Raw genomic sequence first — 20,520 nt, 5'->3', positions numbered from 1 at the left:
GTGCTTCATTTTTTGCTTGCTTTTTGGTTCAATTGTTCATATGGATATTGATATATTGCATCACATTCTCCCACCACTTTAAAATAGGAATCAGCGACAGATATGTATGTATCTAAACATGCATGTATGCATGATTTTTTATATTGGCAGCATCGCTATAATCTTCATTTTTCAACTTTAACTTCATTAGGTTGCCACATGTTATAATTTATAGATTTACTTGCTTCATGCCTGCTGATCAACTATTTTTTTTCAAAATGCGAAGTTCTTGAAGCTCTCAGCCCGCTGACGCTCGAGTCTACTGTCCATCCTTCTTGTAGACAGTTTTACTCTTTAATTCCTATAGGAAAGTCAATTCTCGGATTTAAGCTATCATGGTAACCTGGTTAGGATCTGTTTTTAGCTTCCTGAAGTTAAGCAGGTCAATTGCTCCATATTTGGTGCTTATTATCATGCATTTTATTTTCAATTTCTAAAGGTCATAGATATTGCCCCATGATTCAGGTGATGTTTACTTGACAAACATATCGCATGGATAGCAATTGAAGCTAGATTTGTATTTCTGAAAGAATAGTGGAGTGCAAGCAAGGGAAGGACTTGTCTACGCCACTTGTGCTTTGAGGGCAAGGAAAGTTACACTTGAGGGAGATTCCAAGATAGTTGCTAGCTGGATCATGAGTCGTATTACTCAGTCTGCTGGTTCTCATCCCCCCTTGCAGATATCCAGAAGATGAGACATCTATCGGGAAGCAAATGGTGTGATGGACTAGGTGGCTTCTTTTGTAGCCAACCATTCGGACGTGCAATTTGGGACTCTGCTCATATGGTACCATCCTTTGCCACTGAGGACGGTGATTTGATTATAAGTCATGTTGACCCTTATTTTGTTGGCTGATTAACAGAGCTCCAATTCCACGAGTTTGACTTGGTGCAGGAGGTAGGGCTATTATTTAATGGTTGCACCTCTCTTTCGTTGGGAGGTTATTTTCAAACTACCTAAAATAATTCACTCCTGATGTGACATTCTCAACTTTAATCCAAGTAGAATAAGGAGAAAATAAGTATGTGAGAGGTTGGAAGAGGAGAGAAAGGCTTAGACAGATTCTGCACAAAATAATTATGCAGCTGATATGAAGCTCTTCCTGTTGGTCCTCTCACCAACCACCTATACCATGTTTGTTTCTAGCCCAGCCATGATTGATGCAACAAGGGTATCACACATCATCTTTGTAACTCTTGCATGAAAATTTTGTGTTACGAGAGCACCGCTTCTATGGTTGATGTAATGCCCTGATGTCTCTTTAAGTGAGCCCACCGCATCAAAGGAGCTATGTTGCTACGGTTCTGATATCAGATGCACACACACCTGGTTCATCTAAGAACTTTTCAGTTTTTTGGCTGTCATTAAATTGCCACAAACCACGGATGTTGGAAAAAAAAAGATCCTAGGATGATACAAAGTGACCATCCTCTGATGGCATTGCAAATAAACCTGCACCAGTATGTCTCCAAAGTCCTAGTAGAAGGAATCAAAATTTTCAGCACCACTTCAAGTTGTGATGATTTTTTATTTCCTAGGTGTTCTGGTGTCTGAAAAAAAAAAAACCATTCATAAATAATGTATCAGGTGGTGACTCCACCACTTTGGTACTGTTTCTCAAAGTCAATTCTTAGTTCTTACCCTGCAGCCGAAGGCCAATGAATGGCCTCAATGCAGACCACAAGGTCAGCAACCATTTGATAAAACAGCTGCGACTGGGGCCCAACAACCGAGTCTAGGGTCATTTCTTTATTTTGAGGAAGCCAATCTTCCACAAACAAATAGGTGCCATATCTCTAATGCAACGCCCGCCGAAGTTGAAAACAGGAAGGAAAGCCTGTCTGAACATGCCAAGAAAGTCAAGAAAATAAACTCCTTATCTCAGCTTCACCATTTCTATTCTGGTCTCCAAGTTCCCATCCTGTGCCTCTCCCTTGAGATCCCAGATACTACCGGTGACCATGGCAGGCCAGGCAGTGCTATCTTCCTTCATGCAGGTTCTTTTTGAGAAACTTGCTACTGCTGCCTTGAATGAGTTCAGATTGCTACGGGGCGTCGACAAAGAGTTGCAGAACCTGGCAACCACATTATCAACAATACAAGCTTTGCTTGAAGATGCAGAGGAGAAGCAATTTAGGAACAAATCAGTGGGAATCTGGCTGGCAAGGCTTAAAGAAGTTGCTTATGACATGGATGAATTGCTGGACTTCTATGCAGCAGAATCCCTGCAATTGAAAGTAAAGGGCAAAGCTCAGAGCCACTGGAAGAAGCAGGTAAGTCCCTACTTGAACTGTCTTTATTGGCACAAAGTTTCATCAAAACACAAGCTAGCACATACAATGGAGTCATTTCAAAAAAGGTTAGATACCCTTGCAAGGGAACGGCATATTCTTGGACTTGAAATGTTATGTGGGACAAGCCAGCTAGAGATCACGGAGAGACCACAGACCAGTTCACTAGTAGATGACTCAAATGTGTTTGGAAGAGAAAAGGAAAAGGAGTCTATTGTAAGAACTTTGCTGTTAACTAGTAATACCAGCCGTCTTTCTGTTCTCCCAATAGTTGGCATGGGGGGCCTAGGGAAGACAACTCTTGCCCAGCTTGTATATAATGATCCTAGAATAAAAGAATGCTTCCCGTTAAGAATGTGGGTGTGTGTATCTGAGAATTTTAATGAGACAAAGTTGACAAAAGAAACCCTCGAATCAGCTTCCAGCGGGTATGCTTCTGCTAGTGGCTATTCCTTTGCCACCACAAACATGAACCTACTTCAGGAAGATCTCTGTGGTAAATTAGAAGGGAAACGATTCTTGCTTGTTTTGGATGATATCTGGAATGAGGACCCTGACAAATGGGACAGATATCGTAATGCTTTGATTGCTGGGGAAAGAGGAAGCAAGATTATAGTAACAACAAGGAATGAGAAAGTTGGAAGGACGATGGGTGGATTACATCCTTATCATTTGAAGCACTTGTCAGATGATGACTGCTGGAAGTTGTTCAAAAATTATGCATTTGTTGATGGTGATTCCAGTTTACATCCAAATCTGGAGGAGATGGGGAAGGAAATTGTTAAAAAGTTGAAGGGATTACCTCTTGCAGCCAAGACACTTGGGAGCCTCTTGTACTCTAAACTGGATGAGGAAGTCTGGAAAAATATTCTGAAAAGTGAAATCTGGGAACTACCAGACAAGAACAATATCTTACCAGCCCTAAGGTTGAGCTACAAGCACTTACCCCCACACCTGAAGCAGTGCTTTGCATTCTGTTCTGTGTTTCATAAAGATTATGTCTTTGAGAAAGATAAGTTGGTTCAGATTTGGATGGCACTGGGATTTATTCAGCCTCAAGGAAGAAAACGTTTGGAGGACACAGGGAGCAGCTACTTTGATGAATTAGTAAGCAGATCTTTCTTTCAGCGTCATAAAGGCAACTATGTGATGCATGATGCAATTCATGATCTAGCACAGTTTATCTCCATTGGAGAATGCCACAGATTAGAGGATGGTGTAAGGGACCAAATTTCTGAAAAGACACGACATTTATCATTTTCATGTGCCAATTCAATGTCAACCTTGTTTGAGCCATTCTATAAATTTGAGAAATTACGTACACTGCTACTGTTGCAGGGATATAAATCTAAGATCAGTCCCATTCCAGAAGACCTCTGCCTAAAACTTCGATTCCTGCGTGTACTAGATCTACATCGCAGAGATATAAATGAGTTGCCAAATCCTATTGGAAATCTGATACAGCTTCGGTATCTAGGACTCTCCGGTACTGGAATCAAAACACTGCCCTTGTCAATCAGTAGGCTGCACAATTTGCAGACGCTAAAACTAAAATACTGCAATTTTCTAACTGAATTGCCAAAAGGGCTGACAAACCTAATAAATCTGCGACATCTTGAAGTAAGTACAAGGCTGACTTCTGAGATAGCCGGAATTGGAAAGCTAACTTGCCTTCAGGAATTAGAGGAATTTGTGGTTCGCAAGGATAAAGGACACAGGATAAAAGAGTTGAAGGACATGAACGAGCTACGAGGACATCTTTGCATTCGGAATCTAGAGAATGTGGTCAGTGGAGAAGAGGCAAGCAAGGCAAAGTTGAATGTGAAGGAATACCTTACAGTGCTAGATCTTGTATGGTCGGATGACAGGCATGTCAGTTCGCTAAATGAGCATTTGGACAATGAGGTGCTTGAAGGCCTCCAGCCACATCTGGAAGTGAAGGAGCTCACAATCAAGGGCTATGCAGGTGTCACATTTCCAAGTTGGCTAGGTAGCCCATCACTTTCTTATCTACAGACCATCCACCTATCCAATTGCAGAGGATGCACAGTCCTTCCACCTCTGGGGCAGCTGCCCTCTCTCAGGTATCTAGATGTAGGAGAAGTATATGGGGTGGTTCAAATTGGCCAAGAGTTTTCAGGGTTTCCATCATTGAGTGAACTGGTACTTGAAGACATGCTTAAGCTGAAGGAATGGAGTTACCCAGATGATGATGAGTCATTCCCATGCCTCACTGCTCTTGAAGTTGTTGACTGTCCTAAGCTGGGGAAATTGCCATGCCTCCCACCAAGCTTGACAAGGCTCCGAATTTCTGAAACAGGGATAAAAAATCTTCCAGAAGTGCGACCATCAAACTCCCAGCCCTTACCATCACTGTCAACTTTGCATATTCACGAGTGTCCAAACTTGGGATCCCTGCGGCAAGGTCTGTTTGCTCAACAACTGAGGGATCTTCAGGAATTGACAATCACCAATTGTGAGAAGCTTGAATCACTTCCAGTGCATGGCTTCCGGCCCCTTGTCGCACTTAAAAAACTCCACATTTACAACTGCCCCCATCTTGCACCACAGGGAGAGGAAGGGAGGCTATTGCTGCCCATGCTGCTGGAAGACCTCCAAATCAGCTCGTCCTCCAAACTGATTAACCCGCTGCTCAGTGAGCTCAAGAGCCTCCCTTCCCTTGCACATTTAAAAATTGCCGACTGCACCGACCTCTACCATTTTCCAGATGAGGGGCTGCCTGTCACACTCAAATTCTTGGGAATCTCGGATTGTGAAAATCTGCAGTCCTTGCCATCTCAGCTGCAGGAACTCATCTCCCTCACAGTTCTAGTTATTAGCAATTGCCCTCAGATCCCGTGCTTACCGATGCATGACCTGCCTTCTGTGTTGCAAGAATTGTACATCGAAGGATGCCCACTATTGAAAGAGCGTTGTCAAGAAAATGGGGGACATGACTGGCCCAAGATAGCTCACATCCTTAAGATCCAAATTGATGATGACATTGTTGTGTCAGAGAGGGGAGGAAGGAGAAAAAGATTATCCTATAATGCCAGTATTCATTACTAATGCTGCTAGGAACTGTATGAATGCTTACTTCCCAGAGCTTGTCACTGAAATTCTTCATATTTTTCATGACACAAATGTGTACAAACCACTGCTTCTGACAGGTCTTGAAATCACTGGTTCTTTGTTGTAACTTGTTTTACATAAATTATGTAATGGCCAAGAGCAGTTTGCTGACACAAAATCTCTCATATGTACAGGGTTCATAAAATCTATCTCGTGCAGCTTCCTACACCCAAAAGAGATTGCAAAATACACCATTCTTGATGTTTTGAATGGTAAATAACAAATCTGTTTCCTCTTACACTTTTGCTGACTGAGCCAGACTCAACACATTTCAGCCCTTCACATAGCTTGATTTTATGCCCCTAAAACTTCTGTGGACCTATTTTTTCTGGCGCTGCTGCCTGCAGGACATTGCCTCTGTGGTTGTAATATAGCTGAAATCAGCCTGCTCTTAATTTCCTTTGAAATTTAACCTTGCTTGTTAAACTATTTTCAGTTTAACTTGATTAAGTTTATGGAAACATCTTGTTCCTAATTATGCTGTAACAAACTACCCGACATCTAAAAATTGATTACTTCTCTGTATTAATACAGCTTGGAGTATTGGTCATTCGAGATGATAGTTCTCTTGGCTGGCCTACTTCCCAGTCCAAAGCTAGAGACTTCAGTACTTTCAATCAGGTTAGCAATTAAAAATTTCCATTTTTCCAATAGTTTGTAATGAGGTTGTTGAGCTGGCGGAGCAGTAGCCACATGCCACAACCCCTCATATATCCAGATATGGTTTGTATACGTAGATTGACTATTTAACATCTTACCCTAGAACAATTCTGGGAAGAGGAAAGACCTATAGACTTTTCTTTTTATTTTAGATAAGAAAACGTTACATGTTTATGAGAAAGACTTGTTTAAGCAAATATACAACATTGTTAAGCTTCCTTGCTCATATTGATTTGACAGAAAATGGATACAAATTGGTAGATATTGCATAACATTTATATATCATGCAGACATGGTAAACATAGTGCCTTGACCATGTATCTAGATTTCTAAAAGTTGTATGAAAGCTCAGATGACAATTTATAGTCTAACCAATTAAAGTTAAATATGTCTAGATGTCTAAATCCATTAGCTGTCAGTATAGTTTAATCTGTTTACGGCAAGACTTTCTAACCATGCTTGTCAGCGCAGAGAGGCCCCCATTCCAATATAGTTGCAGTAATATCGGTACCCTGTCTTGAAGGAAGTCTATGGCAGGCATGTTGGCATGCTTGGGTATAATTTTAGTGCCGTGTGCTATTTATTGGTGTTTTCTTTTGTTTTGTATCCATGCATGAATTTTATGTAGTATATTTGTACATGCTATGACTAGGTCTTTTGTCTTGCATTTAGGTGTAAATCTTGTAGCAAGTGATATCTGCTTCATTTTCCAGTTGAAGTTTATGTAGTATATTTGTACATGCTATTTTGCCAGCCTCAACACTATGTGTATTGTTTATATGATTCCAACTGGTCTCAGCAGTGCAGTGAGGTTAGTTGAGCTAACTGTTTTTGTAATTTGTCAATGCAACTTGGCTATTAATTGATATTTATGTACCTTTTTTGCAGTATAAGAGTTTCAAATGAATTGGGTGCTGGAAACCCACAAGCTGCATGCTTATCAGTGTATGCTGCACTTATCATGGCTATCACAGAGGGTTTGATGGTAGCCTTGATCACCATTCTAGTACGCCATGTCTGGGGCTACTTATATAGCAATGAAGAAGAAGTAGCAAAATATGTATCAATAATGATGCCAATTCTTGCAACCTCTGACTTTATGGATGGAATACAATGTACACTATCAGGTTTGAACAACATATTATATCCAGTTTCTCCGGTTAAGGTTTCTCAATTTACTGATATAAGAATAAGCCTCTAAACCATGCTTTAAAATTTTTCTGACTCGATCTATAACTTGGCCAAGTGAACCTTTTGGACCCTTAACGGTTCTAACAATTTGCAGTGCCCAACAGACCAACCATCCATGATTACCTAATAGGACAGTCTGATGTGGCGTGATGGGGTTTAACTTGGACTAGACTCTGTCAAAGATTTTATATGATCCGTAAGTGGGTTCACAAAATTGTATTATTCTTTGTTTGACTTAATTGCATATCTACCACAAAATTGATCTGCTAAGGAATTGACATATTACTCAGTCATAGTCTTGTTCCTTTGATTTGGCTTGTTAGGGTTTTGACTTGGATACAATCTCGAGCTTGACTTGCCGACAAAGGCATATGATTATTAAGTTGAATTTATTCACCATATCTATCTTTTATTTTAAATCATGCAACATAATCAGCTCAGACAGATGCCACATTATTCTTGTTTTTGTCAGTCCTTTTTCAATTACCAACACTGTTCTAAATTGTTTTTCATATTCTTTATAATAGAGGTTGTATCTGCTTTTTTCCCCTTTAAGTAAAAGAAAAGCCTCATTTAATCTATGTAGGTTTCATATATCTTTTCAAAAATTATTTTATCAAACTGGACACCATGATTTTTTGGGGTGTCTGTGCATACTGAACCTTGAAACTTTAGGTGCTGCTCGAGGATGTGGCTTACCGATGCATGACCTGCCTTCTGTGTTGCAAGAATTGTACATCAAAGGATGCCCACTGTTGAAAGAGCGTTGTCAAGAAAATGGAGGACATGACTGGCCCAAGATAGCTCACATCCTTAATATCCAAACTGATGATGAGATTGTTGTGTCAGAGAGGGGAGGAAGGAGAAAAAGATGATCCTATAATGCCAGTATTCATTGCTAATGCTGCTAGGAACTGTATGAATGCTTACTTCCCAGAGCTTGTCACTGAAATTCTTCATATTTTTCATGACACAAATGTGTACAAACCACTGCTTCTGACAGGTCTTGAAATCACTGGTTCTTTGTTGTAACTTGTTTTACATAAATTATGTAATGGCCAAGAGCAGTCTGCTGACACAAAATCTCTCATATGTACAGGGTTCATAAAATCTATCTCGTGCAGCTTCCTACACCCAAAAGAGATTGCAAAATACACCATTCTTGATGTTTTGAATGGTAAATAACAAATCTGTTTCCTCTTACACTTTCGCTGACTGAGCCAGACTCAACACATTTCAGCCCTTCACATAGCTTGATTTTATGCCCCTAAAACTTCTGTGGACCTATTTTTTCTGGCACTGCTGCCTGCAGGACATTGCCTCTGTGGTTGTAATATAGCTGAAATCAGCCTGCTCTTAATTTCCTTTGTCATAAGCATCCTGCACAGCTTAGGTGGAAGGCAAAGAAGGCCTCATTCCGGGGGGGGTACGTTATATTGAGTTTTGACATAATCCTCTTCCATGGACAGCCTCCTTACTAATTTGGCCTTTTATTATAGTAACTGTTCACTTTAAGATCCATCAAATCTTCAAGGTCATGTCTGTTTCTGTGTAGCTAAGTTGCCCATATTTTGTAGCCGAGTCTAGTCCAGCAGATGTTTGTTCTTCTTCCTATCGACCTCTCCACTATTTTCCTACTTGAACTGGGAACCTAAGAGACCATCCTTCATCTACCAGTGTTTCCCATATCTTCACCGCATGTCTGATATTGAAAAAAAAATGTGTGATTTATACTTGATGTCTATATTCCGATGTACTACAGATGATCTGAGTTCCTATTTAAGTTCACTGACTATTCGCTTGTTACCAATCTACCCCATGCCACTTTCTAATGAAAAAACTGAGTTGATTTACTTCTTACAAACTTCTGTCAGGTCTTGGAATATATAATTTTTGGTTGCCATATTAATTGGCTAGCTTGCCTGGCATGACTGCTTCTTGGGGAGTGATGGTCTAAGGATCTTTTGTTCAACAGTTGACATTGATTCATGAAGTTCTTCAAATAGATAAATTGCCTCAAGTTTACTAAAATTTATTTCTGCAAACTGAAATTAATCTAGTAGAAGAATATTGGCGAAATAATAATGAAGAAAGAAAAAAGAATAACAGTAAAAGAGGTTAAGAAAATAGATAAATTGTTGCAGAGAACAGAGAACTAGCTCTTTAGCACGACATGATTCCAATTAATTCATGTGTCATCACCTAAATCCTAGGTACAAAATTCCAACAAGAATAAAAATAAATTTTCTTTTAATTGCATACCTGTTCGTCCTTTCCAATCTATGTTCCTTTGCCTTGGATGGTAGCATAAGTTGGCATAGCCGAACTTGGCATCTGGCCATAATCAGTTGATTCTGTGCTTGAGCTTTCAAGTTATTAGTAAGATCAGAAGAAGAAAACAAAAGAGAGCAGTGGATTCCGAGAGAGAGAAGAAGAGGCGGTCGTGGAGGACGGACCTCTACCGCTCGTCCACCTAAAGGACGCAAGGAGGAGAGCTTCCATGGCCGGCCGCCGGCGAGAGCGGGAGCGGAGGAGAGTTGAGGAGGACTGGAAGGAGGGGTGTCGGAGCTCCCAAACTCCAAACAAGCTTCCAGGTGGCCATTAGAGTTCAGTGAAACGACCTGCAGCTAATAGTTAGTATCAACTCGCTCATATATTTTCTAATTATATTTTAGCTTAAACTTTTTTTTTCTTTTTTTGTTTTTTTTGTTTTTTTGTAAAGATATATAGTGCCCATGGAACCATTCGAATGTCACTATGTATAAGAGTGCGATTGAGCCAAGCTCCATCAAGCTGGGGACCTAATCAATCTCGATTGAAACTAATTACTAGGATGAGCTCTTTGATTAACCATGATTCGAGCTTATTTTTTATTTTTTTATGTACAACGGCGGCTCACACCCTACGGACGTGATGCGGCCAACAAAATCAAAAAACAATAGAATTCGAGGAGCTGTTGTTTAAATAATTATCTTGGTAAGTTAAATCAAGTTTAAATCAATTCAAGGTTAAATTAAGCTTTATCCGGCTTGAATTAAAGCTTGATTTCAAGCTTAGTTCAAGCTTGATTTCAAAGGTGGTTCAAACTTGAATTCAAGGTTTGTTTAATGCTTTGTTTGAATCTATCTTAAGATTTAATTGATTAGTTACCAAAAAAAAATAATTGATTTAAAGAGTTTTAAGCACATTTATCGAAGCTTTGATCTAATAGTCCATTATCTATAAATATTTAATACAATAATATAAATATATTTAAGGCTTACGAGCCAAACCTGAATAAATTTTTTTGCTAGACTTGAAACATAAGCAAAAATGGACCAAATAATACATATCCAAATTCATTTCTCTATTTGAATTGATCTATTTATAGATTCAAATTTAGTTATGTATACATGTCGATATATATATGGATAAATAATTATACAATTTGTTTTTGAATATTCAATTCTATCTACAAATTCATTTATTTATATAAAACTATCATGGATTAAAATAGAAATACAAGTAATAGCATTAAATTACTTTTAATTTAAATTACTTTCCATATGGTGATATAATTGATTTGGTGGCATACAAGTTTAATCATCCTTTTGTGTTGTCGTTTTTATCCATATTATCAATATCTAATTTATATGTACATCAGCTTAAAAAAATATGGTTGTAAATTATTGCACATGATTAATATCTGTATTTATGTTTGCAAATTACAAATAGACACAGATATCAATATATTGATACTTTGGTTCCATCTCATCTATTTTCAGCCTAGCCACCATCAAATTTTGTCCCTGAGCCTCAGATAATCCCAACTCTAACTTGGAATCAATTGTGAGCTGTTTTAAAGGTTGAAGTTGGTTTATTTAGCGTCAAACCGAGTTTGACTCACGCCATTCTCAACTCTCAAGCTGCCCTGTTCATTCGACCGGCCCTCGGTTTTTTTAATTTAAAAACCAACGGTCTCTCGGTACTCACCTTAATCCATCGACGGGGCTCCTCTTCTCCTCGCTCGTCTTCCCCCTCGTCTCGCTTTCTCTGTTCCTCCTTCCGCTTCTTCTTCTCCAATCCATGGCGATGCTGCTCTTTCCGAACCGGGGAGCCCTCTCCCTTGGCCACAGCTTCGCTTTACTTAGGAGCAGGCAACCAACGGGTATCTAGATCAAGAAGTTGTCCAGAATCTAGCTAGCTGTCCATCTTACCGTTACCGGAGAAACTAAATCCCAAACCTATTAGAACTCGGATAGGAAATAGAAGTTATCCAGAACCTAGTTGTCAATCCTACCGTTACCCGGAGAAACCGTCAGAAAATTGAATCCGAATCCTAATTGTTTTAGGACGACGCCCAACAAGCTATAAATAGAGAACACTGTTCTTCCTCAATCCTCAGAACATTGATTTCACTTTCGCTTTCCCCCACTGTCATACTCTATCTGTGTCTCTCTCACGCACACCCATGGCCATGGAGTGGTCGAACCTTGTCTACGGCAACACAGCGTTGAACCTGAGGGCCTTCTTCTCCCGAGCTGGAGGCCAAGCCATAAGAGAGCGCATGGTGGAAGTACGGATCCAAGTCTCGAGGTCCCACTTCCGCCAGAGGAGCCAAATCCTCCCAGTTCAGGGCCGAGTGGATGTCTTTGGGTTCCTCTTCCCCCTCTCTCACCTCTTCTCCGACCAGCTCCGGCTGGCCCAAGTAGGGTGCATGCTCTCCTTCGTCAGCCATTCCTGTCACCACGACGTCGAGTTCTGGAGTCACCAGATATCTTCGTTCGCCTTGCGTGCCGCCAGAGCCACAGTTCTTGAAGGCCATAGTGGGTTCTTGATGGACGTCGGCATTAGCATCCGCACGGTCGATCGGTTTCCACGGTCGATCTTCAACCGTGGCGCCGAGTTGGTGGACGAAACCTTGATTCTTTCTTCCGACGGCGGCTTTGGAGACGCTGATGAGCCGGCGAACGAGAACTTGATGATTCCTTCGGAGGAGAGTGCAGGCGGCCGAGGGGAGTTCGGCGGCGTTCCAGCGTCGAAGTCTTCGGTCAACGCGCTGGAGACGAGAAGCTTTCAAGGAGGTGAGTCGGCATCGGCATGCGTCATATGCCTGGAGGATTTGGAGGCTGGGGTGGAGGTCACAGCGATGCCATGCTCTCATGAGTTCCATCGCTCGTGCCTCAGCAACTGGTTGGAGAAGAGCCACCTCTGCCCTTTGTGCCGCTTTCCCATGCCGACTGTGGGCTCACGAGTTCCTCATCGAGCGACTGGAGTTGGACAATAGACACATCTCTTGTGTTAGCGTAGGTACTGGTGATTCATGGTAGATTTGGTGCATTGTGGTGTAATTGAGTTTTGATGCTGTAAAGATGCATTAATTCTCTCATTTAATTGATTGGAAATCAACATAACTATACTGTGTCTATTAGCCTTCTTCTCGCTCGTCTTCCCCCTCCTCTCGCTTTCTTTGTTCCTCCTTCCGCTTCTTCTTCTCCAATCCATGGCGATGCTGCTCTTCCCGAACTGGGGAGCCCGCTCCCTTGGGCACAGCTTCGATTTACTTAGGAGCAGGCAACCAACGGGTATCCTCGCTCTCCTCAATTGCCTTGCGTCCAATGCTCTTCGTCTGGAAATCCTAACTCTAAGATCAGACTTCTAAGAAGAATCATATAATTGTATAAATATTGCCAAATGCTAGCTCTTTTTATGCTTATCTGAGGATTTTTGGTTACTTTTATAGCGTTTAGACTCAAAAGACAAGGCCATGGCCATCCACTTTTACGTGCGAGGTTGTGCTGTTCCAAAGCAGGGAATGCGAAAGGCGAAACAATAACTTTGGTGGATTAAAAAACTACTCTAATTTGACTTCAGTAATGAGGTTGAGAGGTGGCCCCAAGAGACACTTTCTGGAAGTATAAAACATGGGCTGGTATGGTTTAGGAATGAAGATGAGCTTATTCCCTTGATCATACAAAGCTGGCCAACATTTAAGATACCCCACCCATGGAAATGAATAAAAACTTTGGTTAGTGGCATTTGTAGTTATTGTACTTTGTAACTAAGACATCTCATTCATGTAATTAATTATATGATTCTATCTATTTCACTGAACTAATTGGATTGATTTGCCAAAAAAGTGTGTTGGGTACAAGCAGCATAAGTAAACATATGGAGATGCTTCTGAGTTGCTAATGGGATTGCTCAAGGGTTTCTTCGCACTGACCAAAATCCAGAATTACATCATCCCTTGTGACTTGAAGACCTTTTACCATGCTTTGGCAGTTAGGACTGCCTCTTGGCAAGAGATATCTGCTTTTTCCTGGAATCAGGAGTATGAATGGGGTATGATCTGATAGACGTCGTCCATTTGCGTGAACATATCATGACCTGCACATCGAGCTTGCATCTTCAGAATCGGGTAAGTAATTTGAATTTAGAGGTCGATATAGTTACTTATAGAAGAGAAGGATATCTTTAAGATCAAAACCAATGGGATCATTTTCATGCTTTGCATGTCTGAACCATAAACACTAGCATCATTTTAGCATCACAGTAAGAGCAGAATCCTAGAATGTTTCAGAATTTATACTATCCTTGAGATATAGAAATGGAGAAAGGAAAGCTCAGATGTAGGACTCAGAGAGGGAGAGACATTCATACCAATAGATGCTGGTAGCAGTGCTGCTAGTGTGATGGTTACAGAAGAATCTCCTTCCTCCCTTCACTCGGACATGATGTCTTCATCTATCTCTACCTTGACATTCATACAAGGGTCTTTGGCTCGATCAAACTCAAACAAGTTGCGAGATTATGCAGTAACCGGAAACTGCAAGTAATAATACAATATCTGGTAAACTAGTTGCCAGGCTCAAAACTTAATTGCTAACCTTTCTTTTTCAACTTGTTTTATCCATTCTTGTGAAGCTTGTTTCCTTTTGCTCATTAAAGTTTAAAAATTCTTTTGGGTGATTGTTCGCAATTCAATATCATATGTAATTCTTTCCTTATCAGCAATATCTTTTAAACCGGTACAGTTAATAAAGTTTTCTTCCTCTTTTTCACTCATAACTAGTTGGGAATGGCAAGTGCATTGGATACGCTATGTGGGCAGGGATATGGTGCAAAACAATATCATATGCTTGGTATACATATGCAAAGGGCTATGCTTGTTCTTCTCCTTGCAAGTATTCCTCTGGCTTTTATCCTGGCCTACACCAGCCAAATTCTCATGGCTGTTGGTCAAAATCCAGAGATTTCAATGGAAGCAAAACTATATGCTTGTTGGTTGATTCCTAGCCTTTTTGCCTATGGTTTGCTTCAATGTCATGTCAGGTTTCTGCAAACCCAAAACATCGTGTTTCCAATGTTAACATCCGGAATAACTGTATTGCTCCACATTATTGTGTGCTGGATTCTAGTGTACAAGTCTGACCTTGGCACCAAGGGTGCTGCCATGGCGACCACCATATCATATTGGATCAATGTGTTTCTGTTAGCAACTTATGTCAAGTTTTCTCAAGCTTGCAAGGAGACTTGGACAGGTCTATCAGTGGAGGCATTACATGATGTCCTCAACTTCCTAAGACTTGCTGTTCCTTCGGCATTTATGACTTGGTAAGTCCCCTTTATAGTAGCTCCTGTGTAAGGTTCTATTGCAAACTGTGACACTGATTCTTGAAACTGTAGGTCTCATAGGAACTGGTGCAGTGAACTAGATTGAGTCACATGTAGGGGAATTTTGAATAATGGAAATGAATAAAAGCATGTTCAGAGGCACATAAATAATAGACATGCAGAAGTCTCATGTTTCCCTTTTCCCATTCCAGTGAAGCATGCTTAGCTTGCAGAGATCTCAAACAGATAACTTCATAACCTGGAAATAACATGGATATTTGGCTTTCCTTACTGTGACCTGTAGACTTCAATGTTCAGGCATGTTAAATTATAGTTAAATTATAACTTTGTATAATTATAGAATTCGTAATGTTTGATTCCTAAACAAATGTTATGCAACTATCTTGACTTTATGGTTGAGCATCTAAAATGCGTATAGTATAATAAAATATGCCTTATTATCCTATACTTTTGATACTGAATGTGACTACATCTGTCTCTATTCTCTGTTACTGCTTCTTCCCTGTGCACCTTGTGCTTTACACCTGCAGGCTCCATCATTTTTGTCCCTTTGAAACTATTGCATGGGCTTGAGTTTAGTAAATTATGAATGAAATGTGAGTTTCATATGATACATTATATAATTTATTACCCTTCTATATGTAAGTATGATACTAGAACATGCATATGATAATATGGACTGAACTATCAATGCCCTTTTTTTACCCTTTTTTGAAAGCAAAGAAGGGCGATCCATCTTTATTATAATTAACCAAGTCCAAATTCTTGGGGATTCACTGCCAAAGACTCAAACCTGGAACCATGGGTTTGTAAGCAAAGTTGTGTGGCTATTGGGGTAAGCCTCAGTTCACTGTACAATTAATATTTTAACAATGAAATGTGCAACATAGGGCCATGTTTTGAATTATCTGGTAATTGACAAAGGCACCTAGTATTGCTCTGCCTCTTTTGTTGACAGATTTAAAATTTTTTCTCTACCATATTGATTTCTTTGATGTTGTTGACTTGGCTGCCTAGAGTCCACATTGCTTAATGGGGTTGTTTTGAAATTTAACCTTGCTTGTTAAACTATTTTCAGTTTAACTTGATTAAGTTTATGGAAACATCTTGTTCCTAATTATGCTGTAACAAACTACCCGACATCTAAAAATTGATTACTTCTCTGTACTAATACAGCTTGGAGTATTGGTCATTCGAGATGGTGGTTCTCTTGGCTGGCCTACTTCCCAATCCAAAGCTAGAGACTTCAGTACTTTCAATCAGGTTAGCAATTAAAAATTTCCATTTTTTCTATAGTTTGTAATGAGGTTGTCAAGCTGGCGGAGCAGTAGCCACATGCCACAACCCCCCATGTCTCCAGATATGGTTTGTATACGTAGATTGACTATTTAACATCTTACCCTAGAACAATTCTAGGAAGAGGAAAGACCTATAGACTTTTCTTTTTATTTTAGATAAGAAAACGTTACATGTTTATGAGAAAGACTTGTTTAAGCAAATATACAACATTGTTAAGCTTCCTTGCTCATATTGATTTGACAGAAAATGGATACAAATTGGTAGATAGTGCATAACATTTATATATCATGCAGACATGGTAAACATAGTGCCTTGACCATGTATCTAGATTTCTAAAAGTTGTATGAAAGCTCAGATGACAATTTACAGTCTACCCAATTAAAGTTAAATATGTCTACATGTCTGAATCCATTAGCTGTCAGTATAGTTTCAACATGGTCTGCCGTACCGGTCCGTACCGGCTGGTATAGGCCGGTATGTACCGGTCCGGCCTGAGACTGGTACCTGATCAGCGTAGAATCCGGTACCGATAGTTTATTGTTGAAGAACCGGTACGGAACTGATTCGGACCGGTACGGAACAGGTTCGTACCGGTCTGGGCCGCCACCGGTACGTCGAACGGTATCGGTATGGCGGACCCTTTAATCTGTTTACGGCAAGACTTTCTAACCATGCTTGTCAGCACAGAGAGGCCCCCATTCCAATATAGTTGCAGTAATATCGGTATCCTTCTTGAAGGAAGTCTATGGCAGGCATGTTGGCATGCTTGGATATAAGTTTAGTGTCGTGTGCTGTTTATTGGTGCTTTCTTTTGTTTTGTATCCATGCATGAATTTTAGACTCAAAAGACAAGGCCATGGCCATCCACTTTTACATGCGAGGTTGTGCTGTTCCAAAGCAGGGAATAGGAAAGGCGAAACAATAACTTTGGTGGATTAAAAAACTACTCTAATTTGACTTCAGTAATGAGGTTGAGAGGTGGCCACAAGAGACACTTTCTGGAAGTATCAAACATGGGCTGGTACGGTTCAGGAATGAAGATGAGCTTATTCCCTTGATCATACAAAGCTGGCCAACATTTAAGATACTCCACCCATGGAAATGAACAAAAACTTTGGTTAGTGGCATTTGTAGTTATTGTACTTTGTAACTAAGGCATCTCATTCATGTAATTAATTATATGATTCTATCTATTTCACCGAACTAATTGGACTGATTTGCCAAAAAATTGTGTTGGGTACAAGCAGCATAAGTAAACATATGGAGATACTTCTGAGTTGCTAATGGGATTGCTCAAGGGTTTCTTCGCACTCAGCAAAGTCCTGTATTACATCATTTCTTGTGACTTGAAGACCTTTTACCGCGCTTCGGCTGTTAGGACTGCCTCTTGGCAAGAGATATCTGCTTTTTCCTGAAATCAGGAGTATGAATGGGGTATGATCTGATAGACATCTTCCATTTGCATGAACATGTCATGACCTGCACATCGAGCTCGCATCTTCAGAATTGGGTAAGTAATTCGAATTTAGAGGTCGATATAGTTACTTATAGAAGAGAAGGATATCTTTAAGATCAAAACCAATGTGATCATTTTCATGCTTTGCATGTCTGAACCATAAACACTAGCAATCATTTTAGCATCTCAGTAGGAGCAGAATCCTAGAATGTTTCAGAATTTTTACTATCCTTAAGATATAGAAATGGAGAAAGGAAAGCTGAGATGTAGGACTCAGAGAGAGAGAGACATTCATGCTAATAGATGTTGATAGCAGTGCTGCTGGTGTGATGGTTACAGAAGAATCTCCTTCCTCCCTTCACTCGGACATGATGTCTTCATCTATCTCTACCTTGGCAATATGAGCTACCTTGGCCCAATCCTCTCTGCCCAGTTCACATGTCTCCTTCAGCGACGGGCATGCTTTGATGTACAATTCATGCAGACCCCTGGGCAGGCCCTCCGAAGGCAGGTGCGGGATCCGGGGGCAGTTGCTGATGATCAACGTAACTAGGGAAGAGAGCTTCCAAAGTTGAGGAGGCAGGTGTTGGAGATTGGCACAGTCCAGAATCGACAAGAATTTAAGCGTGTCAGGTAGTCCCTCCAGTGGAAAATAGTAGAGGTCGGGGCAATTGGCAATCTCAAGATGAGTGAGGAAGGCAAGGTTCCTGAGTTCATCAAGAAGTGGGTTGATTAGCTGATAGCAGAAGCCGACCCGGACATCTTCCAGGGAGCCGGGCAGCAGTCCGTCCTTTAGTGCTGTCGATGGCACCAGCATGGGGCACTTGCAAATGTGAAGACTCTCAAGCGACGTGAAGTGCCGGAAACACTCCAATGGCAGTGACAGGAGACCTTCACAATTATTGATCTTCAAATCCTTGAGAGCACTCAGTGGGTGGCTCAGTAGGCCTTGCTGCAGGGATGTTAGATTGGGGTAGTTGTCAATGTGCAAGGATGAGAGTGAGGATGGCTGCTTCGAATCCCACCATTTTGGAAGAACGCCGAGCCCTGCTTCGGATATTCGGAGCCTTGTCAGGGTCGAAGGAAGGCGGGGCAGTGCTTTCAGCTTAGGACAGTCAATGACATCAAGCTCGGTGAGGCGAGGGAACAATTGGTCACCATCTGCAAATAGCCATTCTTCCAACTTGGGCATGTCGTCGAGGACTAGTTCATTCAATGATGGAAATCCCTTCGTCGCCCCATTGCCTGAGAATTCCCGGCTAATTTGTATCACTTCATCAGCTCCTCTTATCTCCAGCTTCTTGAGGAAGGGCAGCTGTCCCAGAGGTGGGAGGCCTAGGCATCTTATGCAATTGGATAGTTGGATGGTCTTCAGGCTGGAGAGTGGACTCGCCAGCCAACTCGGAAAGTCAGCACCTGCATAGCCTATGATCTTCATCTCTTTGAGTCCGCGATGTGGTCTGAGGCCTTCGAGCACTCTTTCGTCGAGACATTGTTCATGCAGACCGATATTCCTGCTGTCTTCCCATGCAAACTCTAGCAAACTAAGGTGCTCCTTTGTGTTCAACTCAGCCTCATTTGCCTCTTCCCCACTGGCCACCTTCTCAAGACCTGTAATGCAGAGACGTCCTCGAAGCTGCATCATGTCTTTCAGCTCTGCAATCTTGTATCCTCTGTCCTTCTGAACAGCAAATTCCTCTAATTCTTGGAGGCAGGTGAGTCTTCCAATTCCAGCTAAGTTGGCAATTAGTCTGGTATTCGCCTCTAAGTGATGCAGGTTTAGGAGGTTGGTAATACCTTGTGGAAGTTCTCGTAGTGAACTGCAATTTTTCAACTTCAGCATCTGCAGATTGTATAGCTTACTGACTGATGAAGGCAGTGTTTTGATTTCAGTACTAGAGAGACCCAGGTAGCGAAGTTGTTTTAGATTGCCAATGGAATGTGGCACCTCTTTGATACCTCTGCGGTATAGGTCCAGCACTCGTAGATATCTCAGTTTCATAAAGAGATCATCAGGTACAGAAGTTATGCTCGATTTGTATCCCCGCAACAACAGAAGTGTTCTTAATCTCTTAAAACTATAAAATGCCTCAAAGGAAGTGAGCATTGAATTGTCACAAGAAAATGATAAATGACGGATCTTATTGCGGTTGTTGAGTCTCTTATCATCCTCTAATCTATGACAATCATCAATGGTTATATATTGTGCTAGATCATGGATTGCATCATGCATTACATAGTTGCCCTTGTAAGGCTGAAAGAAGGATCTACTTAGCAAGTCATCAAAGTAGGTATTTCCTATATCTTCCAATCTTTTACTCCCTTGAGGCTGAACAAACCCAAGTGCCATCCAAATTTGGACCAAGTTGTCTCTTTCAAACACATAATCTTTGTGAAATACAGCACAAAATGCAAAACACTGCTTCAAATGTGGGGGCAAGTGCTTATAACTCAGTCTTAAAGCTGGTAAGATGCTGTTCTTATCTGGTGTCAACTCCCATATCTCACTCCTCAAAATATCCTTCCATTCTTCTTCATCTACCTTCGAGTACAGGAGGCTCCCAACTGCCTTTGCTGCAAGTGGTAACCCCTTGAGCTTTTTTACAATTTCCTTACCAATCTCCTCCAGTCTTGGATATCCACTAGAGTTTCCATCAACAAATGCACAATTTCTGAACAAAGACCAACAGTTGTTGTCCGATAATCGCTGCAACCGATAGGAAGTGAACCCACCCATGATTCTCCCAACATTTTCATTCTGAGTTGTTACCACTACTTTGCTTCCTTTTTCCCCAGAAGTTAAAGAAGCTCTGAATCTATGTCATTGGTTGTGA

The 20,520-nt window shown here is 40.9% G+C and overlaps 3 protein-coding genes across 3 annotated transcripts; 2 read left to right on the top strand and 1 right to left on the bottom strand.

Annotated features, from left to right (window-relative positions):
- Nucleotides 1-28: 28 nt before the first annotated feature.
- Nucleotides 29-8,387, top strand: LOC103706310 (putative disease resistance protein RGA1). Its single transcript, XM_088702132.2, has 5 exons — nt 29-5,399; nt 5,998-6,084; nt 6,878-6,934; nt 7,012-7,250; nt 7,990-8,387. The coding sequence occupies exons 1-5, from the start codon at nt 2,002-2,004 to the stop codon at nt 8,187-8,189; spliced, it is 3,981 nt and encodes a 1,326-aa protein (XP_088558258.2). The 5' UTR covers nt 29-2,001; the 3' UTR covers nt 8,190-8,387.
- A 2,540-nt stretch (nt 8,388-10,927) lies between these two features.
- Nucleotides 10,928-16,989, top strand: LOC103706225 (protein DETOXIFICATION 16-like). Its single transcript, XM_026804332.4, has 2 exons — nt 10,928-14,910; nt 16,108-16,989. Exons 1-2 carry the CDS (start codon nt 14,375-14,377, stop codon nt 16,232-16,234), a joined length of 663 nt encoding a protein of 220 aa, XP_026660133.3. The 5' UTR covers nt 10,928-14,374; the 3' UTR covers nt 16,235-16,989.
- Nucleotides 16,990-17,243: 254 nt separating this feature from the next.
- Nucleotides 17,244-20,464, bottom strand: LOC103706311 (putative disease resistance protein RGA3). The gene has a single exon (XM_089925014.1). It carries the CDS (start codon nt 20,421-20,423, stop codon nt 18,045-18,047), a length of 2,379 nt encoding a protein of 792 aa, XP_089781140.1. The 5' UTR covers nt 20,424-20,464; the 3' UTR covers nt 17,244-18,044.
- Between the last annotated feature and the right edge of the window lie 56 nt (nt 20,465-20,520).

The sequence above is a fragment of the Phoenix dactylifera genome, chromosome 8, assembly GCF_051530095.1.
Source record: "Phoenix dactylifera cultivar Ajwa chromosome 8, Ajwa_hap1_PhDact_Kaust_v1.1, whole genome shotgun sequence".
NCBI classification, from domain to species: Eukaryota; Viridiplantae; Streptophyta; class Magnoliopsida; order Arecales; family Arecaceae; genus Phoenix; species Phoenix dactylifera.
The sequence above is the reverse complement of the archived record's forward strand: the minus strand, read 5'-3'. Positions and strand labels throughout refer to the sequence as shown.